General features: G+C 30.0%; 1 protein-coding gene across 1 annotated transcript in view; it reads left to right on the top strand.

The window, feature by feature from the left end:
• Window positions 1-27,100, top strand: part of LOC145326023 (inactive dipeptidyl peptidase 10-like) — a 154,082-nt gene that overhangs the window by 69,062 nt on the left and 57,920 nt on the right. Inside the window, exons 3-8 of the mRNA XM_080169120.1 lie at window positions 1,473-1,511; window positions 2,528-2,634; window positions 13,143-13,210; window positions 15,913-16,007; window positions 17,788-17,862; window positions 22,949-23,001. Coding sequence (XP_080025246.1) covers window positions 1,473-1,511; window positions 2,528-2,634; window positions 13,143-13,210; window positions 15,913-16,007; window positions 17,788-17,862; window positions 22,949-23,001 — 437 coding nt within the window. The remainder of the gene's footprint in view (window positions 1-1,472; window positions 1,512-2,527; window positions 2,635-13,142; window positions 13,211-15,912; window positions 16,008-17,787; window positions 17,863-22,948; window positions 23,002-27,100) is intronic.

The raw sequence follows: 27,100 nt of genomic DNA, 5'->3' as shown, positions 1-27,100 counted from the left end.
TTTTCGATCATAAAAGGTAGACCCTCCTATTTGTAAACTAGGTGAAACATACTTTTCTGCCGCACCAAGACCACAACTGGCTTTTTGTTTTTTTAAGATTCTAAATCAAATTATATTTTAAACATTTTCCTTCAATTTTTTAAACCTAATAAATTATAGAATAATAATAATAAAAATTAAATTTTAAATTTTTTTTTATATATATAAGATAGGTCATTGTTATTTATGATTGACATACAAAAAGCCAGTTGTGGTTTTAGCTTTTCATCTGCTAAATTTTCTTTAAAAATTTAGTTATGGGGAAGTAGTATTTTACCATCAAAGGGGAGTGAGTATTCATGCTTTTATCCTTTTCCCTTATGACTCTATTATAAATTTAAATTTTCTGTTTTATGGATAGAAATTTAATACTTCAATATAAAATTGTTTTGTAAATGTTTAAAATTGGAAGATTTCATTAATCAAAAGTTCCCGCAAATATAATTATTAAATAAGAATAAATACAGATTTTTGTTTATGTTGATTTTCACTTTAAATCAATCTAATATAAAACTTATTGTGTATATTGTATAAACTATAATATTTATTTCTCTAAAAATTATCTATATGTTAATTTTTTCAAACAGTTGAGTTGTAATTTTTTTTTAGGTGACAAATTATGATCAACCATGTATGATTAATCTATAACTTAACACTCTACTAAATATTAACAACATAAGGCCTGACACAAAATTTAAGCTTAGAATTTGAATTCGAGCACGTTATTTATCACGTGGTTTGAAACAGTGATCTTAAGGGATAAGACAATGAACGATAAATTGATGTACCTCCTTAGCCCTTTTGTAGATCAAATTAGTGGTTGCAAAGTTTCAATACTAATCAACCAATCAAAATTGATTAAAAATACCCAAAGAACATCTGTTTTATAACATCTTTTGTTGTTTGTACATCCATGACTTTTGGCGCTTTGCTACGTTTTAAAAATTCATACTAAAAATTCAAAATAAACCCTTAAAATAGTTTTCTATGAGGAAAAAGCCATATAAAAAGACAGACAAAAATGTTAAATTTTATCCCAAAACACCAATTGTCATATTGCGCCATAGAAATAAATTTTAGCCTTTTTATGTGGATGATATTTCAATTTTAAAAATGTATGAAATTTCACTTCATCAAATAACTATATTATTTTTTTTTATGTAAAAGAGTATTATAATTTAATTTCAGAATTTTATTAGATTTCCGCCCATATTTATGTAGTAAACCGATAAATTTACGCTAAATTAAAACAGGTTCTATGCCATACTGAAAAATCATAATAGGATTTATTTATTTTCATTTAAAAACTATCTATCTAGCAAATTGAAGACATTTAGGAAACATAGACTGATCTTTATCTATTATTTTAGAAACTAAATATCTAATCTATCTAATAAAATGCAGACTTGGCTGATTTATCTTTTAATTTTTAGGAACTGGTGGATTCTGGAGTACCAGAAAGAAATTGGAAGGTGAGATATTTTTCAAATCTTTATTTGAATTCAATCTTTTAGAAAAATTTTCTTTAACTATACTTTTGTTTTTAAAAGCGAAACTTTTCTATAATTAGGGTCGGTCCGTACGTTCGTCCGTCCGTCCGTCCGTCCGAGATAGATAGCTTTTATTCGTTACTTTAGGCATGTTATAATTGTCCTATCAATTTCAAACTTTGCATGATGATTCCTGTAGTAGTTGGGTACGATTTAGAAAGCGTAGCAACTCTATAATCATAACCAGAATGTCCGTATGTCCATTTTAAACATGTTGATTTTTCTACTTTTTTAACAACAAATTTTCAAGTGTTCTAATTATCCGTTTTATCTGATTTTTGGTATATTGATTCCTGGGACAACAAAGAACAATATTATAAGCGAAGCAACTCTATAATCAAGTCTAAAAATGTAAGTATGTCCATAAACATTATCCTGTATCAAGCAGTTTTTCAACAAATTTATTTACAATTTTGCTTCGACTCTTATACTTTTAAATTCTGATTATTCAGTTCAGATACTATACAAGTGTTAATGTCCGTTTGTCCTACCGTTTCAGTGCTTCGCTTTTATGGATGTTGTCATCCTTGTTATGATGTAGATTCTTGGCTTTGTAAAAATCTAAATATTCATAATTGTACTATTCTTACTAAGATTCAAACAAGTCAATTAAAGAGGTGATGTCAGGAGAGGATTTTATAAAAATAGATGTCCATCTATATTTTAACTGAGTTAACAAATTTTCCCATCTATTAATCGACTGACCGTCAGAGCTTTACCAACAAACTGACGCTCTAAGTAAATTCTATACTGTATGCTTATTGGTTTACAAAATCATCAAAAAAATATTCGGCCCTCTATTTTGAATAGCATCATAGAAAATCACATTTTCCCTGAAAAGTAGCTGACTGACGGACAGACGGACATTTCGAAATATAAAGTAGCTACACTACTAAAAAGGATACATGTGCTTGATTTACTTAATCTTAATTTTTCAGGGAATTATTCTGGCACTTGTTACCATAGCAGCAATCCTTGGGTCAGTGGGTATATCAATATGGATATTCAAGAAAGATCCAGAATTACCCAGAGTAACTGGACACAGGTAGATATACAGTTCTAGTAGTAGTGTAGTTACTCTTGAGGTATGGTATGTCAGTATGTCTGTCTATACATCATGCTTAGTAATAATTATGGGTATATCAATATGGATATTCAAGAAAGATCCAGAATTACCCAGAGTAAATGGTCACAGGTAGATATACATTTCTAGTAGTAGTAGTAGTGTAGCTACTCTTGAGGTATGGTATGTCAGTATGTCTGTCTATACATCATGCTTAGTAATAATTATGGGTATATCAATATGGATATTCAAGAAAGATCCAGAATTACCCAGAGTAAATGGTCACAGGTAGATATACATTTCTAGTAGTAGTAGTAGTGTAGCTACTCTTGAGGTATGGTATGTCAGTATGTCTGTCTATACATCATGCTTAGTAATAATTATGGGTATATCAATATGGATATTCAAGAAAGATCCAGAATTACCCAGAGTAACTGGTCACAGGTAGATATACAGTTCTAGTAGTAGTAGTAGTGTAGCTACTCTTGAGGTATGGTATGTCAGTATGTCTGTCTATACATCATACTTAGTACTAATTATGGGTATATCAATATGGATATTCAAGAAAGATCCAGAATTACCCAGAGTAACTGGTCACAGGTAGATATACATTTCTAGTAGTAGTAGTAGTGTAGCTACTCTTGAGGTATGGTATGTCAGTATGTCTGTCTATACATAATACTTAGTAATAATTATGGGTATATCAATATGGATATTCAAGAAAGACCCAGAATTACCCAGAGTAACTGGACACAGGTAGATATACAGCTCTAGTAGTAGTAGTAGTGTAGCTACTCTTGAGGTATGGTATGTCTGTATGTCTGTCTATACATCATACTTAGTAATAATTATGGGTATATCAATATGGATATTCAAGAAAGATCCAGAATTACCCAGAGTAACTGGTCACAGGTAGATATATAGCTCTAGTAGTAGTAGTGTAGCTACTCTATAGGTATGGTATGTCAGTATGTCTGTCTATACATCATACTTAGTAATAATTATAGGTATATCAATATGGATATTCAAGAAAGATCCAGAATTACCCAGAGTAACTGGACACAGGTAGATATACAGTTCTAGTAGTAGTAGTAGTGCAGCTACTCTATAGGTATGGTATGTCTGTATGTCTGTCTATTCATCATACTTAGTAATAATTATGGGTATATCAATATGGAACTATTCCGGGACATATGTGGAGCTTCCCTAAAACAGAGAACCTAATTGGTTTATTTCTAAGTTGTAAAGAATCCTATATTCTTTCTTTCTGGCCATTATTCCCTTAAGGGAAGAAAACTTTAATCTATACATTAACCTTAGTTAGCAACAGATTTTATAGAGTAAGTATATTGTTCTATCCTATCATATAAAGTAGTAGGTTTTTTGTCTAAAGTTAAGGATTTTAATAACAACTGGACTGTTTGAGCTCTCCATTTTAAGAAAGCTACTCGTAGGTCTCAGGATGGTTTTAAGCCAATCTACTTTTAGATTTAAGCCTTAGTTTGGTTTTAGACTATTCTCCCTTATTGTATGCTTCAGTGAGATTTGAATTTTAGGGAAACTTCATATAGTTCCTGGAATTGTTTTATGCTATTCTATTTCAAAACAAAAGCCTTAAATAATTTCAGAATTTTTTTGGGTGATATCTTCCATTTTAGAATGCAAAGCGAATAATAAGAGAAAGTTAGAATTTATCATTTTTAAATCATAATTTTTTCTTTACCTTAAGTCAGACTAAAAAGTGTTTGAGTATTTACATATCCTTTTATCCCTGGACCTCTAAGAATTTTTTTGTTAAACTCTGGTATTTAGTATCTGCAGGGATCTTAAGGGATAAGACAAAGTAAGATAAATTGATACACACCTCCAATAAGAATGAACAAAATTAACCTATTGTTAATTAACACTTTTGTTAGAAAAGGTTGGATACTGAAATTTTATTAAAAGTCCCCAAATTTTTAAGTCAACAATTTGTTAATATAACCAAAAATTTTACAGTCCAATATTTCCTTTCTCTCATGTAAGTAATTGTGGATACTCAGGGAGGGAGTGGACATTGGGCTTTAAATTACAGTGGTACCCAAAGTTTTATAACCACGTTATTGAATTTTAATTGATTGGTTTCAAACAAGTAATGTTAAAACTTTTAATCCAATGATTTTTATGTACAGAAGGGGTAATATTGTTTATTTTCACTGGGAATGTACATCAATTTATTGTCTATTGTCTTATCCTTTAAGATCCCTGACATACATACAATACATGTGTCAGGCTTCTCTGATTCTTTTGTCTGTAAAGTTATAGGATATCCCTAGTAATAAATGTTAAAGAATAAAATCATTTTTAACAGTCTAATAAGTTCATTTCAAATATGCCCCTTGCATTTAGAAGCACTAAATAAGAGGGATAGTGAAAGTAAAAAATATCCTAAAACTATCTAAAGATTAAATAATAAATCAAATACATCCTAGGAACTATGTCAAGCTTCCATATAATAGAGCACTTAATCAGTTCAGTAGTTATCGAAATCTTAAGCTGCAGAAAAAGCCATTCTACTTTAAATAATATGATTAAACCTCTAAAGGACGCATTCAAAGAAGCGCAGCTACTCTTAATTGTTGACTATGTTTTTATTACTATTGTTATTAGACGTAACCATCATTGTTTTTTTATTTGACTGTACAAAATATCGGAGTGTTTTATTTCTCAAAGTATCTTGAAATAAAAGTAAGGGGAGGTTGGTTGATTGTCTGTTTGTCTTTTTAGGTCAGCTACTGTGTAGTAGATAGCCTATCAGGGTTAGGGCCATATTCCCCTGCTATAGCCCTCCGAAAATGTTAGGCATAAGGAAAAAAAAACAACCCAACATGCACTTTAAAGGAAAGCACCGATATCAGGGTTTCAAAAATGTTTATCTAGTAAAGAAAGATGTAAAGTTATTGTTTCCTTATTGTAACCTTTTTACTTCAAGTTTCTTTAATCCAACTAAACCCCGAACAAACATATTATGCAAATCTGAATTTTCAAAATAGCAGCTTTATTATTCATTTAGGATGATTTTACAATAAATATGAAATGTAAATGCCTCTTTTGGTTACAAAATTCCACTGTTATTTTTAATTAATCAGCACCAATAAAGCACAAGATCTCAAAAACAGCATTTGGGGGAAATACTGGTGAACAAACATATTATGCAAATCCAAAACAAAGCAAAAAAAAAAGGTTTTTTGGCACTTTTCTCCTCTTTTAAAGATTGATTATTATAAAATAATAATTTTTTAAAGGAATTTATGCATTAATTATTATAAAATATAGTATAAGGTAGAAATTAATGATTTTTCTAAATAAGAAATGTTTTAAAAAAAATAAATTCGATCCCTATCACTTTAGAGGACAGCTGCTGACCCCCAGTCTTATGGATGAACCTAAATACATGTTAAAGATAAAAATTACCCTGAAAAGTATACACAAATGTTTTTTTATGTGTTAAAAAAATTCATTTTAAAATCTTGATTTTGAGGATGATGACCTTTCAGATGCTCCTGTTGGTGGTGATGGTGAGCCAAATGTTATCTAAGTACATGCCCATTACAACAACTTGTCTATTAACCTATGTACCATTTTTTGTAGTCATAGCAGCCTCCAATGGAGCATTCCAACAAGAAATATAACCATCTTCTAAAAACTACAGTATTCACCTTATGAATTGAAGTAAATAAAATTGTAATTCTTTTCTTTTTTAATAACGCTGGGCTGGAGGATGCTATAACTACAAAAATTGGATCATAGTTTAATATATAAGTTGTCATCATGGACATGCACTTTGATAACATTTGGCTCACATTCACCACCAATAGGGGCATCTTAAAGGTCATCATCCTCAAAATCAAGATTTTAAAATTGATTTTTTCAACACACCAAAAAACATTTTTGTATAATTTTCAGGGTAATTTTTATCTTTAACATGTATTTAGGTTTATCCATAAGACTGGGGGTCAGCAACTGTCCTCTAAAGTGATAGGGATCGAATTTATTTTTTTCAAACATTTCTTATTTAGAAAAATCATGAATTTCTACCTTATACTATATTTCATAATATTTAATGCATAAATCCCTTTAAAAATTATTATTTTATCATAATCAATCTTTAAAAGAGGAGAAAAGTGCCAAAAAAAACTTTTTTTTTGCTTTGTTTTGGATTTGCATATTATGTTTGTTCACCAGTATTTCCTCCAAATGCTGTTTTTGAGATCGTGTGCTTTATTGGTGCTGATTAATTAAAAAATAACAGTGGAATTTTATAACCAAAAGAGGCATCTACATTTCATATTTATTGTAAAATCATCCTAAATGAATAATAAAGCTGCTATTTTGAAAATTCAGATTTGCATAATATGTTTGTTCGGGGTTTAAATTTATGTCTTTCCTGTCTATACCATGGATCTTAAGGGATAAGACAATCCTTTTGATGAAGTAACAGGATATTTATTTGTCTGTCTGTCTGTACCGAAGAAACCGCACCTATATTAGAGTTCCAAAAATGTTTATCTAGCAAAGAAAGATGTAAAGTTATTGTTTCCTTATTGTAACCTTTTCACTTCAATTTTCTTTCATCCCACTAAATTTATGTCTTTCCTGTTTTTACCATGGATCTTAAGGGATAAGACAACACTTATGATAAAGTAGCAGGATTCATTTGTATGTCTGTCTGTACCGAAGGATCTTGCTAACAGCACCTATATTAGAGTTCCAAAAATGATTATCTAACAAAGAAAGATGTAAAGTTATCGTTTCCTTATTGTAACCTTTTTACTTCAATTTGCTTTCATCCCACTAAATTTATGTCTTTCCTATCTTTACCATGGATCTTAAGGGATAAGAAAATCCTTATGATAAAGTAACATAATATTTATTTGTTTGTTTGTCTGTACCGAAGGATCTAGCTAACAGCACCTATATCAGAGTTTCAAAAATGTTTATCTGGTAAAGAAAGATGTAAAGTTATTGTTTCCTTATTGTAACCTTTTTACTTTAAGTTTCTTTCATCCCACTAAACTTATGTCTTTCCTGTCTGTACCAGAGATCTTAAAGGATAAGACAATGGATGATATATTCTCAAAAATGTAAACCTCTCCTGTAGATTGATGAACCTAGTGAAAGTGTCTGACTCTGATTATGACGTAAAAAAATAGCCAATGAGAGGCCCCTATAAATTTTACCATTGGTCAATTACAGTGTATACTGGCCTCTCATTGGCTAATTTTTAAAAAAGTCATAATCAGATTCAGACACTTTAACTAGGTTCTAGATTGATATTAATAGTTGAAAAGGTTGACACTGCTTGTAACCTACTATTCAAGAGCTTATAAAGGTACCCAAGGTTTTATCGTGTTTATAAACTTTGGGTACCAGTATAGTCCAATCTCCAAGCATAATAACCCTTTTATCCGTGAATTTTATTGAAGAAATTGTTGCCAAAAATTTGGTGTATATTGTTATTTATTTGCTCGTATAAACATTGTTACTCCTACTTTTATACGTATTTATATTAAACCTTTCTAACATACCAATAACTAGTGGAAATGACCCTAGAATTGGGGGAGGGGGCGGGTTACTCTTCCCTTAAAGAGTTATAAACTTTCCCTGGTCCTGCTAAATTGTTCAGGAAAACCAGTTGTTAGCGAGATCCTTCTGTACAAACAGACACAAATCTGTTACTTTTATATAAGAAACAAACAAAAAAGCCCCCCCCCCCAAAAAAAAAAAGATCATTAATTCCGATAATACAAAAAAGGAGGGGATGTTGGACTGCAAAACTTTTCTTGTCTTTTTCTTTTTGATACAAAAGTTGGAAGTGTTTGTGGAAGGGGGGGGGGGAGGGGAGCAATCTCTTCTAGAGGCCTCTAGTGGCGTAGCCGCTTATTATTTCAAATAACATTGTTTTCCTTATGTATTGGAAATATTCAGATTTGACTGGTACGTTAAGGAAGCTAAGAAAATTATTTGGCAGTTACAAAGATCAGTTATTACATACATCACTAGCTTCCTACAAATCAAGGATGACAGAATAATTCAGGGTCCTATTTCGTACATTATATATGTATATTCTGTACATTGATGTTTGCTCGAGTTTTACAAATATGTTTTTTACTTAAATTTACAAAACCAAATGTTAATTAACTTTAAGAAAGAGTATTTTAGAGGTTATTTTCTGATGCATTTTTAAAACTTGCTTATAATCTGGAAATAATAGGTATTTGTCATCAATTCAAGAACTTTAAATCTTAGTACATTTAAAAGGTGACACATAAATAAATGGCTTATAAAAGATGCCTTACCTGCAGATAAAAATTCTTTTCTTTTATTTTAGCAGTGAAATTTAAGTTGATGAAATATTTTTGGTATCATAAAATTTTTTTGAGGCATTCTCCACACTTCATAGGGGTTACATTACGCGACCTACCTTGTAAATCTATAATACAAAGTAGAACGATGTCTGTGTGTCTTTTTGTCTGTGTGTCTGTTTGTCTGTTTGTTTGTAGCGAAGGATCTCGCTAACCGCTGAACCGATCGGGTTCTCCTTTACAGGGTAGCTTCTCATTGGTCCCGGTAAGGTTTATAACTATTTTCTTGGGGAGTGGGACACCCCGATCCCCCCAAAAAATTAAAAATAACCCCCTCTCAATTTTTTTTTCTTTTAATTAAAATAGCGGGGTCGACTACCCCCCCCCCAAAAAAAAAATTCTCCCCCCCAAATTTTTTCTTTTTCATTTTTTCTTTTAAATCTTTTAAATATGAAAAATTTGTTTGATTAAACCTCTTGGGGCAAAGTCCCTAGAGGCTAGGGGCGAAGCCGCTAGTAACTATAATAATTGACCAACCTTACATATATAACCATGCACTAGACAAGAAAGATTAACTCAGACAGACATAATTGACGTGAGATTTGATATATATCCTTTTCTTTTACATCTTCACTGGTTCCAAAGACTATGTATTGAATAGAATCACAGTAGTTTTACAGCTTGAAATGAAGCTAAAATTTACCGTAATTCTTGCATATAAAATAACTGTTGAAGTTATTTCTTGTTGTTGCATTAGACTAGTGTACTTTCAAAATAAAGAAAAATAGTTATTTATCATATTTTCGTAATATTGTGAATGCTAGAAAGGATATTAAAATTATTTCAACAATTTTGGTCATGTGATCAAAATTTGAATTTTCCTTCTACTATTGCCCCCTCTGGGGGCGAAGTAGGTGGAAATTTAAATTTTTGTCACTTGACCTTAATATTGGTGAAATAATTTTGAATGACCTTTCTTGTATAAGCAATATTAATAAAATATGATACTTGGTTTTGTCTCATTCTCTATCTTTTTCTTAAATTCAAAAAAGTCTATCAAAAAATTTACATCATCTAAGGGTGAACAATAAATATCTCTGTCTATTATTTTTCTCTATATTTCTTCCCCCTCCCCCCTCCCTCACTTTTCTGTCTATTTCCTTCTCTCTCTCCTCCTCTTTTGTACGTTCATTTATACAATAGAGATAACCTAGAGACAGCACAAGGGAATTTTGTTTACATTATGTATCAGCTATAAATTGTTGAATATCTTAGGTTAAAGCTTTCCTTGGGTGAAATATTTGAAGAAAATATTTCTTCCATCATATAATGTGAAGCGTATGACACAACATATAATAAGTTAGTTATAAATAATTTAATTTCTTATAATAAAGTTATCTTTCTAAAAATTATATCATTGCAAAATTTATTTGCAAATAATGTTGCCTATAGGGCTGTATTTCATATACAACAAAAAGTGAACAAAGGTTTCTTTTTAAGAAAAAAATGGGGTCAGATTGACCATCTATGTCTAATGTTTATACCCACATCAAATATTAAATTATAACAATGTACAGTAGAGTGGATCAATTTTGGACATTGAATTTGTAATCAACATCTCCAGTTTAAACGTCATATAAGAAACCTAAATATAAAAAATTGATTTTGTCCTTGAGGGGAAATGGGGGGAAGGTGTTTCCATGCATTAAAAATTTTAGAAGTTTATTCTGGAGGTGCAACTTTTTTTCTTTCAAAGTATTGCTTTATGCATCTTTTTGAATTTGTCTTGTTGATTAATATAAGAATATCAAATTGGTTTTTAAAAATATTCATCCAAGCATGAAAAATCTCAAATTAAATGTAAAATCTCTTGGTTTTTAAATTTATTTATGGATTTTTCTTGCTAGGATCAATAGTTTAAAAAACAGATTTTTTATTCTTATTCTACTCCTCAAGACAAAATTGGGAAGGTGCATAAAGCTATACTTTGAAAGAAAAATAATTGCCCCCCCCCCAAAAAAAAAAAAAAAAAAATTCTCCCCACAAGTGTCTTTCTAAAAGTTTACATGCATCAGCGAGCCTCCCCATTATTCAAAATATTTTCTTTTCATTTTTTGGTCTCTTATATGATGTTCAGACAGAAAGTGTATGTAGCACATTTAAAATTAGAAAATCATTGAAAATCAAGCCACTCTAATGTACAGCATTTATTTCTTCAATTCCACAGTACAAAATTATTCCTGTATTTAGATAGCCTGATATCTAGTTGCCGAATGTGTACGCAGTTTCCTGGGTGTTTCCTCATCCTAGCTCAATATTTACTACTAGCTAAAAAAGCTTCAAACTTCAAAAAAAAAAAATCAAAATTTAAAAAATTCAAATTTATAATGTATATTGTATAAATCGTTTACACATTCAAATTTTGATTTTTTTAAGGGAAGTTTGAAGATTTGTAGCTAGTAGTAAATATTGAGCGAGGATGAGGAAACACCCAGGAAACTGCGTACACATTCGGCAACTAGATATCAGGCTATCTGTATTTAAATTTAACATATCATATAGGAAAAAATATTCTTGTATTTAAAATTAAAAATCATGTTGGAATTTTTTTTACAATTTTTTAAATTTTTTAATAATGTACAGCAAATTATTTTCTTTTTATCTCATGTTTTGAAATTTATAAGATAGTTAGAATAAATTACAGAAATAAAGAAAGATTTAAAGAAGAGAGCGTCAGGGGGGGGGTCGAGGGGGGTTTCCCCCCTCAGGAGAGGGGGGGTTGAGGGGGGTCTCCCCCCTCAGAAAAAGCTTGGGCTTAAATCTTCAACAAATAAAGAAAACAAAATTATTTTAAAAATTTCTTATTTTTGTGACACTTGATTTTGAATGACAAAAAATGTTGAAATAAATATTACCCACTGTATGAAATTAGAAATCAATAATGATGTTGGAAAATTTATTCTCATTTTATACTCTGAAAAAAGGAATTGACAAAAAATAATAATTTTTATTCCAAACTTTTAAAACAGCATGCCTATTTCTTATTGGTTGATACTCGAATTAAAATAAAATAATGAATACTATTTCAAGACCAGAAATAAATTTGAAATAAATAATTTTCTTTCCCCTATATTTTTTATTCCAAAATGCCAAGAATTAATTTTGAAATAAAATAATTTTCTTTCCAATATTTTTATTCCTTTTTCTTATTGGACGTCATTTTGTGTCCAATGAGAGACTAGTGTTTAAATATTTTAAAGCTTATTACAGCATTTATTTTGAATATGATAATAGCAACATTCTCACATTAAATGTGATAAAATATATTAGCATATCTACATAAAAATTAATATGCACTGGGTTTTGCAAAGGGGGTGCACTAAACGCTTCTGGTAATTATTAAACACCCCTTAAAATAAGATCGATGGCTGTGTGTATTACATCAAACTCTTTTTTTAAATTTTATAATATGACTTTAATAACTTGACACCCCCTTTTCTGTTCCAGGGGTTGTATCAGGGGTGTATTCGGTGATTGCCTAGGTGTAGATACCCCCCGTACTAATTACAATTTGATTCTTATCTCATCTTATTTCCTATTCCTATTTCCCTGCGCGGTATAATAATAATATATAATATAGTGATGTTCATTGTTCGAATGAGAAAAGTTATTCGGCATTCATTCATAACAATTAAAGTATATCTCCAATGATGATAAATAAAATTATCACAACTTTGGATTAAAATTATGTTTTGAAAAGTGTTTTAACTGCTGGTTTAAACCAACTATCAAGTTTTCTGCCAGCCAATGAGATTATAAATCTTCGGGTTTCTGTTAATCTGTGTTCCAATTTACCCTCTCTCCGTTAATGTTAATCAGATGGACTTGTTATTTATTAAGTGGATTTTTCTCTTGTGTTGTTTCACATGATGACCTATTAACTTTATAAGTAATGTCTGCAGTACATAAATGTATGTTTACAATCTACATAAATATATTTTACATTTTATCTGTATACTACTAGCGGCTTCGCTAGAGGCCTATGACTTCGTTCTACTTTGCATTATAGATTAACCAATCTGAGATATAAAGATTATGTTGATATCAATGGACTTCAACCCAATCTAATCTAATCTAATGTTTCAGGTTTTCACTGTCCCATATTCTGAATTCTACATTTGTCCCCCAGGATTTCAATGGTACCTGGATTTCAGGTAAATAATCTTCATTGCTGTAACAATCACTTTTGTAGTATGGCTTCGAAACCGATTAATATCTGCAGGATTAGAACCAATTCTCGGTCATACTGAAAAGTTATGTATGACATCGTATTACAGACATTTCTCCACTAATTTGAAAAGAAAAATCATAAAATTTGGACCCTCGGGGCTAATAAAACTGGTTTCAATCTTAAAGTTTTTATTTTCAATATCCGCGGAATGCTGTCAAGAATACGATGTGATTCCATAATCACAATAAATAATTTAAAACACTGACCTTATTGCTGAAAATTTGCATCTTAATCAATAAGTCCATGAATTTAGAGTTTAAGCCATACAGCAAAATATTCTGTGTCATTTTCAATTATTTCTGTTTAAGTTTATTTTAAACTTCAAATTTAATTGATCGATGAAACAACGAAAGATCAACCCCCTTAACCCTATTCCGAAAGGGAGGAGGGAGTAAAATTCCCCTTCCCCCCATCTTATCTCAAAAAATATAAGAGATATGATTTAGTATTTTTTATGTACATTTAAAATTATTTGTGCCATTTGATGAAAATTTGAGAACTATATCTTTCACACAATTAAAATAAGACAAAACTATTTTTACCCCAAACAAGATAAATCACTTTCATTTTTGCTAAAATATTGCACAGTATTTCATTTCTTAAGGTAAAAACACAGATAAGAGTAAAATTCCTGGAAATCTGGCTGGATAGATAAAATGTATAAAAATATCAACAATATAACCAGTCAGGGCGGTTTAACTTAAAGATCCTAGTAGGGCACTTAGCCCGCAACCCCCATTATTTTGAAATAAATTGAAAATGGGGTGGGAGGGGGGTTGGGGTAGTTTTTCATGTGTTAATGTTTTAACTTAATACATGTAAGCCCCCCTCCCTTATTTCATTTTATTATTTTATTTTAAAAATAAAAAGGAGAAGGGAAAAGTTTGGTTCGCTAGTAACTTATAAAAAAGTTTCAGAGTCAGAGAACACAATTTTGTTTTAACTTGCTATTTAATATCTTAATACCAAAATATTATTAATCTATCTCTTGAACAGATTGATAAGATTACACACATCAAGAAACAAGGACAATTAGTTATAGTTTTTAACATTTATAATTTAAATTGTCTACAATATTTCATGATTAATAGTAATGACTTTTAAGCATTGAGTTCAAACTACTTATCAACAAAATAAATAGATACCACCAATGAAATAAAATAATACACTTAAAATTTGGTTAAATAATTATGAAATTTTTTAATTATCTTTCATTTTTAAAAGCGAAGCTTTTCTATAATTAGGGTCGGTCCGTCCGTACGTCCGTCCGTCCGAGATAGATAGCTTTCATTCGTTAATTTAGGCATGTTAGAATTGTCCTATCGATTTCAAACTTTGCATGATGATTCCTGTAGTAGTTGGGTACGATTTAGAAAGCGTAGCAACTCTATAATCATTACCAGAATGTCCGTACGTCCATTTTAAACATGTTGATTTTTCTACTTTTTTAACAACAAATTTTCAATTGTTTTAATTATCCGTTTGATCTGATTTTTGGTATATTGATTCCTGGGACAACAAAGAACAATATCATAAGCGAAGCAACTCTATAATCAAGTCCAAAAATGTAAGTATGTCCATAAAAATTATCCTGTTTTTAAGCAGTTTTTCAACAAATTTACCTACAATTTTGATTCGAGATTTATAATTTATGTTCCGATTTTTCAGTTTAGATACTATACAAGTGTTAATGTCCGTTTGTCCTACCGTTTCAGTGCTTCGCTTTTATGGATGTTGTCATCCTTGTTAAAATAAAAATTCAACTTGGTATAATGCATTTTTACTATGCCTAAGTATTTAAGTTAATCACAATAAAAGTCTAATTAAACATAAACATACAGTGTTTAGTGTCAAAACATTTCAGCCAAAAATATTTTGCTTTAGCTTAGTATAAAGAAGAAAAAATAGAGATAAAAAACTTATATCATTAAGATCTACATAAAATAAAAGATATTTTGATAAGTGGATCTATGAATAAAATTGTGTACTGTAATTGAAAACCTTTTTCTTTTTTTGTAAATATACTTTTTTTTACATGAAATTTAACCTGCATTTTAATTTCCTAAAATGCAACATACAAAAATGTTTTTTTTTTCTTCAGGCTATGAATATTTAAATTAAAATTCATAGTTATAAATATATTCTTTTATTTTATAAATCTTCCTAAAACTAACACTCTATTATTTAGATACAGAGCTAGCCTTTATATAGACCCTAGTTATAATATCTCAGCCTCTAATAAAACTAACACTCTATTTTTATAGATACAGAGCTAGCATATATTGACCTTAGTTATAATATCTCAGCCTCTAATAAAACTATACTCTATTATTATAGATACAGAGCTAGCCTATATAGACCCTATTTATAATATCTCAGCCTCTAATAAAACTAACACTCTATTATAGATACAGAGATAGCCTATATAGACCCTATTTATAATATCTAAGCCTCTAATAAAGCTAACACTCTATTATTTTAGATACAGAGCTAGCCTATATAGACCCTAGTTATAATATCTTAGCCTCTATTAAATCTAACACTCATTTAGATGCAGAGCTAGCCTATATAGACCCTAGTTATAATATCTAAGCCTCTAATAAAACTAACACTCTATTATTTTAGATACAGAGCTAGCCTATATAGACCCCAGTGGTGGGATATCTGCCATAAATTTGACAGATTTAACTGTCAACAATCTACTTTCTAATAAAGTGCTGGTAAGTTGTTTTTATCAATCTATCATTCTATCTATCTATCTATCTATCTATCTATCTATCTATCTATCTATCTATCTATCTATCTATCTATCTATCTATCTATCTATCTATCTATCTATCTATCTATCTATCTATCTATCTATCTATCTATCTATCTATCTATCTATCTATCTATCAATCAATCTATCTATCTATCTATCTATCTATCTATCTATCTATCTATCTAATTATCTATCTATCTATCTATCTATCTATCTATCTATCTAACTATCTATCTATCTATCTATCTATGTATCTATCTAATCATCTATCAACCATTCTATATATCTACATATCTATCTATCTATCTATCTGTCTATCTATCTATCTATCTATCTATCTATCTATCTATCTATCTATCTATCTATCTATCTATCTATCTATCTATCTATCTATCTATCTATCTATCAATCTATCTATCTATATATCTATATATCTATCTATCTAATTATCTATCTAATTATCTATCTATCTATCTATCTATCTATCTATCTATCTATCTATCTATCTATCTATCTATCTATCTATCTATCTATCTATCTATCTATCTATCTATCTATCTATCTATCTATCTATCTATCTATCTATCTATCTTTCTATCTATCTATCTATCTATCTATCTATCTATCTATCTATCTATCTATCTATCTATCTATCTATCTAACTATCTATCTATCTATCTATCTATCTATCTATCTATCTATCTATCTATCTAACTATATATCTATCTATCTATCTATCTATCTATGTATCTATCTAATTATCTATCAACCATTCTATCTATCTACATATCTATCTATCTATCTGTCTGTCTATCTATCTATCTATCTATCTATCTATCTATCTATCTATCTATCTATCTATCTATCTATCTATCTATCTATCTATCTATCTATCTATCTATCTATCTATCTATCTATCTATCTATCTATCTATCTATCTATCTATCTATCTATCTATCTATCTATCTATCTATCTATCTATCTATCTATCTATCTATCTATCTATCTATCTATCTATCTATCTATCTATCTATCTATCTATCTATCTATCTATCTATCTATCTATCTATCTATCTATCTATCTATCTATTTCTGTCCTACTGTTCCTAGTTAAGATTAATGTGTAATAAATCCCAGAGTATATATGAAACAAGTATTAAATCAAAAGCTTTGAAACAGTTATTAATTTGTTAGGACATAAGTGTTAGGAAAATTTAGTTTTTTTTTGTATTTTCTTAGATTGTTGAATGGTTCCAAATTTTAGTTTAAAAAGCACACCGTCTCACGGTAATTTTAGTGAATATGCAATTTTTGCCTGTAATATAAAGTAAAGACTTTTTCAAGATTAATATCTCAGAAATTGCTGGTCTGAATTGGTTGCACTCTTAAGGGAAGCTTAAAGTATATCTTAGGCTGGTTTTAAGCTATTTTCCTGACCTATCTGCAAAGCAACAAGTACTTTTCACTTTCTTGCTGAATTATCATCTCTCTCCCTATCACGCTGTTAAAATCTAATATAATTAAAATCCTTTGGATTAATTGTAAACCTCACTGTTCATAAAAGACTTTTATTTATTTTGTATTTTCTTCCAATTTAAAAAATATATGAGATTTATTCCATGTCTTACCCATAATCAAAGTTATGAACCCTATATAAAAAAAAATATGCTAGCTTTTATAATGTTTAAACAATTCTATCATATAAAATAAATAAGATTTAGAACTAATAATTTATTTAGAGAGAGCACGATGCAAAAGAGTTCAGAATATCACCTGACAAAAAGTATGCTCTGCTAAAATACAATATCAAAAAGGTAAGTTTTTGAGTAATTTTAGGACACCTGCCATAGATGTATTAGATTGTATCAAAAGCAACATATGATCTTATAAAAATAACACAGAATGATGTTTTTGTTTGTTTGAATAATTAAGTATATTATCTTAATCTTTTACAAGTACATAGTATATAATCCATAAAATGCCTTATCGAGCGCTGCCCCCCCCCCCTTTTTTTTAGATAAATTTACTTGGGGGGGTATTTTATCACCTTTTACTTAAGGCCATATGGGTTTAGGTAAAGTTTAGTAAGGCATCCCAGCCGCAGAGGTTAGGCGAAGGGAAAATACTAACCCCCTTATTTTCAATAAATGTAAAAATATTATGGAGGGGGGAGGCACTGCTCAATAGGCATTTTAAGGGAACGTTCTTTTAGATGTTTCTATAAAGGGGAAGGTAGGTTGTGCTAGAATTCCGTAAAGGTGTGAGTTTTAAGGATTAAAAACAGTAGTGGAACGATAATATTCCATACATTTGTAGTATATTCCTTATTTAATAGAACCATAGACAAAAAATTTGCTTTTTAAAGTTAACGATAATATTATCGTTCTACTACTTAAGCCTTAAAACTCACACCTTTACGGAATTTAAGTACAACCTATCTTTCCCTTTTGTATGAATTAATACTCTATACCTACATTTCTATTTGAGATGGGATAACATTTCCTATGTGTGTAGTTCTAAAATCTAAAAATAGCCAGCAAACTATTCATAATTTCTCATACAGAGTTTAATGGGTTAAGGTGAAACGGATACGTAATGAGACTTAAATATTTAATTTGGGTATTGTCCCTTTCGTGGCAACGCCTCTAAGGGGCGTTTCGTTGTATTTATCACAGTAGCCTTAAATAGGTTATTTTAGGTAAGGTGGGTTAGTTGATTGCCGCGCAGGGTTAGAGCCCACCGCTGTGGCTAGAAATAGGGAGAAAGCTACTTTGAAAATACGACGAAACGCCCCTTCAGAGGCGTCGCCACGAAAGAATTATACCCTTTAGTTTTTCTTTACAATAAAAAATTGCAACAAAAGATATGAAAATGGTAGCAAGAATCAAAGCTTCGCTCAATGGACAGTTTTGGCAAAAAGGAAGAAACAAGTTATTAAAAAAACAAAGATGACAGCATCCATAAAAGCGAAGGTCTGAAACGGAAGGACAGACGAACGTTACAATTGTAGAGTGTCAGAAATAAGAGTTTTGACAAAATTATACGTAAATTTGTTGCAAAACTTCTGAAATACAGATTACTTTTAAGGACATATTTCCATTTTTAGTACTTGATTATAGAAATCACTCGCGTATAATATTGTACCTTGTTGTAATAGGAATCAGTACTCTAAAAATTGTGCTAGCTTAAGAATCCACAATTCCTCATCTAGCCTAAAACATGCATTTTCTAGGATTAGATATTTAATATATTCGTTTTGATTGTCCCCATATCTCAAAAACAAAATAGTCCTTTTTGTATGATTATGATTTGAATATGAATTGTATACAACAAAATATAAACAACTATGATAGATCTTGTCTGCTGCATGGGTCTTTACCCAGGAATCTTAAGGGATATGGCAATGTGGACGATATTTAGATGTACAGCACCAATTATGATAAACAAAACTACTCTTACTGTATATTAAGATTGGTGGTTGATAAGTTCAGATACTACTTGTTACCAACAAATCAAGATAATTTTTCAGCCACCAAATGAGAGAAGTGTTTTTCAAACTTAGGGTACAATAATAATAAACATATTCTTTCAATCTTTGTTGAGTTTCGCTGTGATGGGTGTTATAATTCTAGTTTTTCTAAATTTACATATTTTTGTTCTACTAAACTTCTTTTAAGCATAACAAAAATATTTACACCAAACAAAATGATAAAAGCATTTAGGCTTATTTAGAACATAAAATATCTTTTTATGATTTAGGAAAAGGAGTTTCAATTTAGCTATTTAGAAAACAGAATCCCATCCTCCTTGCTCTTTAAATAAATTAAAAATAAGAGGATGGGGGGTAGTTTTTCGTTTTCTTGTTAATAATTTTGAGTAAGGTTAGTTAGGTTATGTAAGTAACTGTGAAGCCCCGCATTGTCAGGACACTGCAGGATTAGGGCCCTCCCACAGGGGTTAAGCATATAAAAAAACCTCCCTTATTATCAAATTATTAAAAAATTAAGGGGGACGGAAGGGGTTTTAGTTCTTGATGGGCACTTAGAGGATAAACACCTAATTGTTTAATATCGTATAAATGTGTTTTAAGCTTAAGGTCCGCATTAATTAGATTAATCAGATTAGGTTAGGTTATTGTAGGTAATGCAGGTATGAGGACCGTAGGGTTAGACATTGGAAATAAACCCTCACTTATTTCCAATTTATTATAAAAAAAGTTGGATGGGAGGATTTCAGTGCTCGGTAGGCACTTTGAAGGAAAGCACAACTTTGTTTAATATTGTAATGTGTTTTATGCTAAAGGTGGGCATATAAATTACACATAATAATAATAAAGGAACTAAATATATTTGACGCCATTACTTTGTAAACATTACAGAGCTCAAGGAATACAAATAGTTTTTTTTAAAAGCGAAGATTTTCTATAATTAGGGTCGGTCCGTCCGTCCGTACGTTCCTCCTAGATAGTTAGCTTTTATTCGTTAATTTAGGCATGTTAGAATTGTCCTATCAATTTCAAACTTTGCACGGTGATTTCTGAAGTAGTTAGGTACGATTATGAAAGCGTAGCAACTCTATATTCGTTACCAGAATGTCTGTACGTCCATTTTAAAAATGTTTATTTTTTTTTACTTTTTTACTAAAAAAAATTTATGTGATAAAAACATCCGATTGATCTGATTTTTTGATTACTTATTCCTATTACAATTAGGTACAATATTATGAGCGAAGCATCTCTATAATCAAGTATTAAAAATCTCAGTATGTCCTTAAACAGAATTCTGTATTTTGCAAGTTTTGCAATAAATTTACGTATAATTTTGTTAAATCTTATATTTTCATATTTTGTATACTCAGTTCTGACACTCAACAAAAGTTAATGTTTGTCTGTCATATCGTTTCAGAGCTTCGCTTTTAGGATGTTGTCATCCTTGTTTCATTTTAAAGTATGAAAAAGAAATTAAAGTTTTTACTTTTGTAATACCAAAATATGTATTCCTCCGACCTTTGTCATAATGCCATTATTTAATAGCATTAAGACACAAGTGACTGCTGAGCCCCTATAATCTAGGGGCTTAGTATTCTAATAAGTAGGAAGGGGACATAAAAATAGCTTAAATGCATTCCAAGCTATTTAAAAAAAAAATTACAGCCTAAAACCATCAAGGGACGTATGTAAGCTAACCAAAAAGATGTGTCTTTTGGGTTCTGCAACAATTTATTGTCTTTTGTCTTATACCTTAAGATACCTTATAAAGCGGGAAAAACTTGCAATAGAAAAAAGTCAATTGCCGTTTCCTTTCCCCCTCCCACTATAACTGTCCTAATGACAAGTCGGCACGAAACATGAAACTTATATTTTTAAGAAATACTTATTATAACTAGAATATATAACAAGGATGACACCTACCATAGCTAGAAACATGAAACTTATATTTTTAAGAAATACTTATTATAACAAGAATATATAACAAGGATGATAGTTACCATAGCTAGAAACATGAAAATTATATTATTAAGAAATACTTATTATAACAAGAATATATAACTAGGATGACAGCTACCACAGCTAGAAACATGAAACTTATATTTTTAAGAAATACTTATTATAACTAGAATATATAACAAGGATGACAGCTACCATAGCTAGAAATATGAAACTTATATTTTTAAGAAATACTTATTATAACAAGAATATATAACAAGGATGATAGTTACAATAGCTAGAAACATGAAACTTATAAAAATAACAAGGATGAAAACATTTAAGCAAGCGACAGAAAATAATAATTTATTTCAATATCTTTTTAGATTCGGGAATAGTCTCTTTCGTGGCAACGCACCTTAAGGGGGCGATTCGACGTATTTTTAAAATGGCTTTTTATAGGTTATTTTATGTTAGGTTATTGCCTCACAGGGTCAGGCAATTGACCCCGCAGGGTTAATATAGCCTGCAGGATCATACCCTGAACCTGAAAGTGACTTGAACACCTGTATTTTATATAAGGATGTACTACTAAAGGATATTTTAGTAATTTGGTATTATAAAATGCTTTGTTTTAGTCAAAAAAAATATTTTTGCTCTTTACCTGGATGACCCTGCCAAGTTTGCTGGCATCCTGTGCCCGCCAGGATGGAGATATTCAAAAAATTCCAACTCTCAGTTATGTTTGATACCCATACTTGAAAAGTCACGCAGTTTGGGCTCTTTATCTTTCACACACAGAAAATGAGATTGCCACGAAAGGGACTATACACTTATAATCAACTTATATTTACTTGATTTTCACTTTATTCTTATATATATTTATACGTACAATACAAATATCGAATTATAGAGTAGATTTGCGTTTAATATAAAATTTTAAATTGAAATTATAATTTTGAAGGTTAAGGTTAGGAAATTAAATAACTTATAATATTTAAATTTAATGAAATTCAAATTGTGTGATTTTTTTTTATTTTTCACAAAGAATAAAGCTTTCTACATAGAGAGTTACAGAAATCTAAGCCATTGAACAAATGAGTGCATTAATAGAAACGTTTATGGGCCATAGCATTTCCCTCTTTCTTATGTTTATCATCATGTTTAGAACAAATTAACAGGGTATAACGTTAATTTAATTTGCATACTACTGGTATGTACTGAATGTACCAGGATGGGAAGGCAAGTTTTTATACTAAATGTACCAGGAGTTTTTATACGTTCTCTAATTCGTTGGTCCTATAGACTTATGATACCCTCATTGAATCCTAATTAATTGGTGTCTAAACTTCTCAGCAAACAATTTTAGTCTACAGATTGGGTTACAATTTTGTTTATGATCATTGGGGTTTTCATTTTATTATCCCTGGTATGTACTGTATGAATGATTAAATTTAAATTATGAAAATGTTTAGATTTCTGGAAAAACTGAGGAAGCTGAATATGTTAGTGTCAACATGGAATCAGGGTAAGCTTACTACATGCACCATAGAATAATAGTTGATAGAATATTTCATTAATATTATGCATAATAATATCATAGAATAGTATTTAGAAGAATATAGAGTAGGTATAATATGTTAGTATCAACATGGAATCAGGGTAAGCTTACTATATGCACCATAGAGTAATAGTTGTTAGAATATTTCATTAGTAGTGTGCATAATAATATCATATAATAGTATTTAGAAGAATATAAAGTAGGTATAATATGTTAATATCAAAATGGAATCAGGGTAAGCTTACTATACTTACCATGGAGTAATAGTTAATAGAATATTTTATAGGTAGTGTGTAAACTAATATCATATAATAGTATTTAGAAGAATATAAAGTAGGTAGAACATGTTAGTATCAACATGGAATCAGGGTAAACTTACTATACTTACCATAGAGTAATAGTTAATAGAATATTTTATAGGTAGTGTGTAAACTAATATCATAGAATAGTATTTATAAGAATATAAAGTAGGTAGAACATGTTACTGTCAACATAGAATATGTAGAATAACATCGTAGATTAGCAATTATAAGAATTGGCAGAAGTTTAAACTACATGAATTATCGGTACTACGTCAAACCCTAGATACGTCAAACAGTAGATGCGACAAACGCTAGACAGACAAACAGTAGACAGACAAACCCTAGACACGACATACGCTAGATATGACAAACAAAAGAATGCGACAAACAATAGATACGACAAACGCTAGAATTAATTAAGTAAAAGGATGTTTGTTTGTCTGTACTGAAGGATCTCGCTAACCACTCAAACGATTGGGTTCTCCTTAACAGGGTAGCTTCTCATAGGTCCCGGGAAGGTTTGTAACTATTTTGGGGAGGGTACCACCACCCTCCCAAGATATTTCGCCCCTAGAAAAACCCCCCCCCCCCCCAAAAAAAAAAAAAAATTTTTTTTTTTTTTTAAATACTAAAATAATAAATGGGGTAGGGGGGGCCGGGGGGGAGGGTCGACAGTTTTCTTATTCATTGGCTAACCAACTTTAGGTACTTTAATGAATTTTAATTGGTTGGTTTAATAAGTTTAGTGTTCAAACGTTTCAACCACTAATTTTACTGTATAGGGGATGTACATATATTTTACGTCCATTTTTTATCCCTTTAGATCCCTGCATTGATAGTAATATAAATTTAGTATTTATGAACGAAAAAAGTTTAAATTCTAGGGTATGTCGCTTCTAGTGTTTGTCGCACCTTATAAATTCTACTGTTTGTCGCGAAATTGAAAATTCTACTGTTTGTCGTAGTCTAGTGTTTGACGCATCTATTGTTTGTCTGTCTAGCGTTTGACGCATCTACTGTTTGTCTGTCTAGCGTTTGTCGCATCTACTGTTTGACGTATCTAGTGTTTGACGTAGTACCGAATTGTCTCTATTAATATTAATTCATTTATAAAACGCAAACTAAAAGTAATGTATTAAAATCATTTCAGATTAATTTCGTGAAAAACAAGATTTAAGATATCTCCGACTATATTCTTGAGTAACGAGATGCCTAAATGTCTGTATGATTGCATTGATTTTTGTTCGCTTTGGTCTCGTAAACGGATGGATCATTGTTACACAATTTTCATAGAAGTTTTACATTAATCCTGTGATGTTTTTTGTTACTTTATGGGCCTTATTGGAGATATGGCCCTAACAAAAAAATACATCTTCCTTAAATTTCATTTTTAGCAATCTAAGTATTCTATTAATTACTCTATGCTACACATAGTGACACATATTTAAAACTTTTTTTGTAGTAAAATTTACAAAAGTAATTTTTCTTTTCTGTCTTTTACAACAATTTTAAACTGTTCTGCTCATTTATCAGCTCAAAAACTAAAGAAATATTTTGTAAATTTGAACTAGTATCAAAACGTTGACAAAAGCAAAGCTCAAATTCAATTCTAATGCTTTAAACTGTTAATACCATGTTTTCTTGACGTTCTGAGAGGTTCTTTCCCTCAATGTGTCGGAAACTCAAACGGGGCTATAGCACTTACACATCCAGCAAATTTACAGTTGATGTATTTTTGGCAGAATGTTTTCTTCCTTTTTCTCATGCCATAAATACATCCAACACTGGCAAAAATACATCCAATATCTTAATGCAATTGTCAAAAATACATCTGACACTGGCATTTACACATCCATACTTTTTCAATTATATGTCATAAATACATCCAACACTGGCAAATATACATCTAGATTAATTTATAAGAATATTTATTTACAATTAATTAGGTTTTGTACAGTATGTATAGGTTTTTAACTTTTGCTCTATTTTAGTTACTCTCCTCCTATTTACTTCCCTTTTTCTCAAGATGCTCCCTACAAAACATCAATACATTTGCACAGGTGGTCAAATTATTGTGGATAAAACCACTCAAATACATTCCCTGCTATTTAATTTTTAGGATTTTTGGACAACATACAAAAGGTTTTAATCTTTTCCACCAATAAATATTAAATTATTTTCAATTGATTCATGTTTAAAAGTTTGTTTATGTTTATTTTAAATATCTACACCCTTCTTTCCTTTTTAGTTATAACAACAAGATGAACAACTTCGAGCTATATTGAAGTATTGTTCTTTATTAGGTTTAGCTTAAAGCATTTTAAGAATTAAATTTATCAAGTAATGCTTTACTACATTATAAGTTCTTAGTTTCATTAAATTACAATTCAGTTAAATAATTAAAGATGAAATAACAGATTTCATTGTTTCAATAAATAAAATACAAACATTTGATAAATAAATAATTAAAATTTAATTAAAATGTTGTAGATATGACTAAGCCTTGTAAATTTTCTAGAAAAATTCTAAAATAGGGTTGTGAGATTTGGGTAGGGTAAGGTTTAAGAAAGGGATAAATAGTTTGGAAAACAAAAAAAAATTGTTATGTTTAGAAGAATCTATAATATATTAAAATATAACTCTGCAGTGTATTTTAAACACAATGAGTAATATTCATTGAATGTACATTATGCTTTTAAATAATCAGACCTATATAGCTGTTGCTTAAATTAAGTTTATCCTATATTCCTGCTTATTTTGATTAGATTCAAATTGATGTGCTTTTTGAATGAGCCTTAATACACCCATTCCCCAATTACTCCCTCCAATATTTTTCTCCTATCCCCAATTTTTCTATAAATTCAAACTATCTTAATTCTCTTAATTTAGAATCTTCTCTTTAGTTTACAACTTTATCCATCTTTATACATAGTTTATTTACTGGTTGATTTATTAACTGTTTATTTGTATTTAAAAAAGATACCATAAAGAACATGTCCTTATAAATAAAGACAACCTGACATATATATTATAATTTAAATCTTTATAATGCTTTTAATTTTAACCTGACAAATATATTATAACTCAAATAATATACAAGTTGTTTTCTTATTATTTTAAATTAAATTTCTATGGATGTATAAATGCCAGTGTTGGATGTATTTATGACATATAATTGAAAAAGTATGGATGTGTAAATGCCAGTGTCAGAAGTATTTTTGACATATGTATACAAATATTGGATGTATTTTTGCCAGTGTTGGATGTATTTATGGCATGAGAATCGATATTACTGTCATTTATACAGTAAAATTTCAGTTTGTCATAAATACATCCATTGCACTGGCAAAAACACATCCACTGTAAATTTGCTGGATGTTTAAATGGCAGTCCCCCACTCAAACGACTTCAAAATAAATTGAAAATAAAGGAGGGGGGGGGGGGGAGGAGAAATTAATTTCTCTAACTCTGTGGGTCTATACCTGAGATGCCCTAACCTAACCTCTGACCTAATCTAAAGTAGTGAAAATACAAACGAAGAACTAGCCCCCTCTCCTTTATTTTTTATGCTAAGCAAGGCACTTTAAGTATTAGTACCTCTTTTAATTCAATTATCCAAACTGTTTAGTGCTAATAGACTATTTTTTGACGTTTTTTAAAAGACAGCTGGATAATCATTTAAAAACTAAGCAGCTTCGCTATTGTAAATAATAAAGTATGAATAAGGGGACAAAGCAAGTATTGTTCAAAATTCCTTAACCTCA

This window comes from Acartia tonsa, chromosome 1 (assembly GCF_053477335.1).
Source record: "Acartia tonsa isolate MP-2025a chromosome 1, ASM5347733v1, whole genome shotgun sequence".
In the NCBI taxonomy this organism is placed as follows: domain Eukaryota; kingdom Metazoa; phylum Arthropoda; class Copepoda; order Calanoida; family Acartiidae; genus Acartia; species Acartia tonsa.
This window is presented reverse-complemented; position numbering and strand designations above follow the sequence as displayed.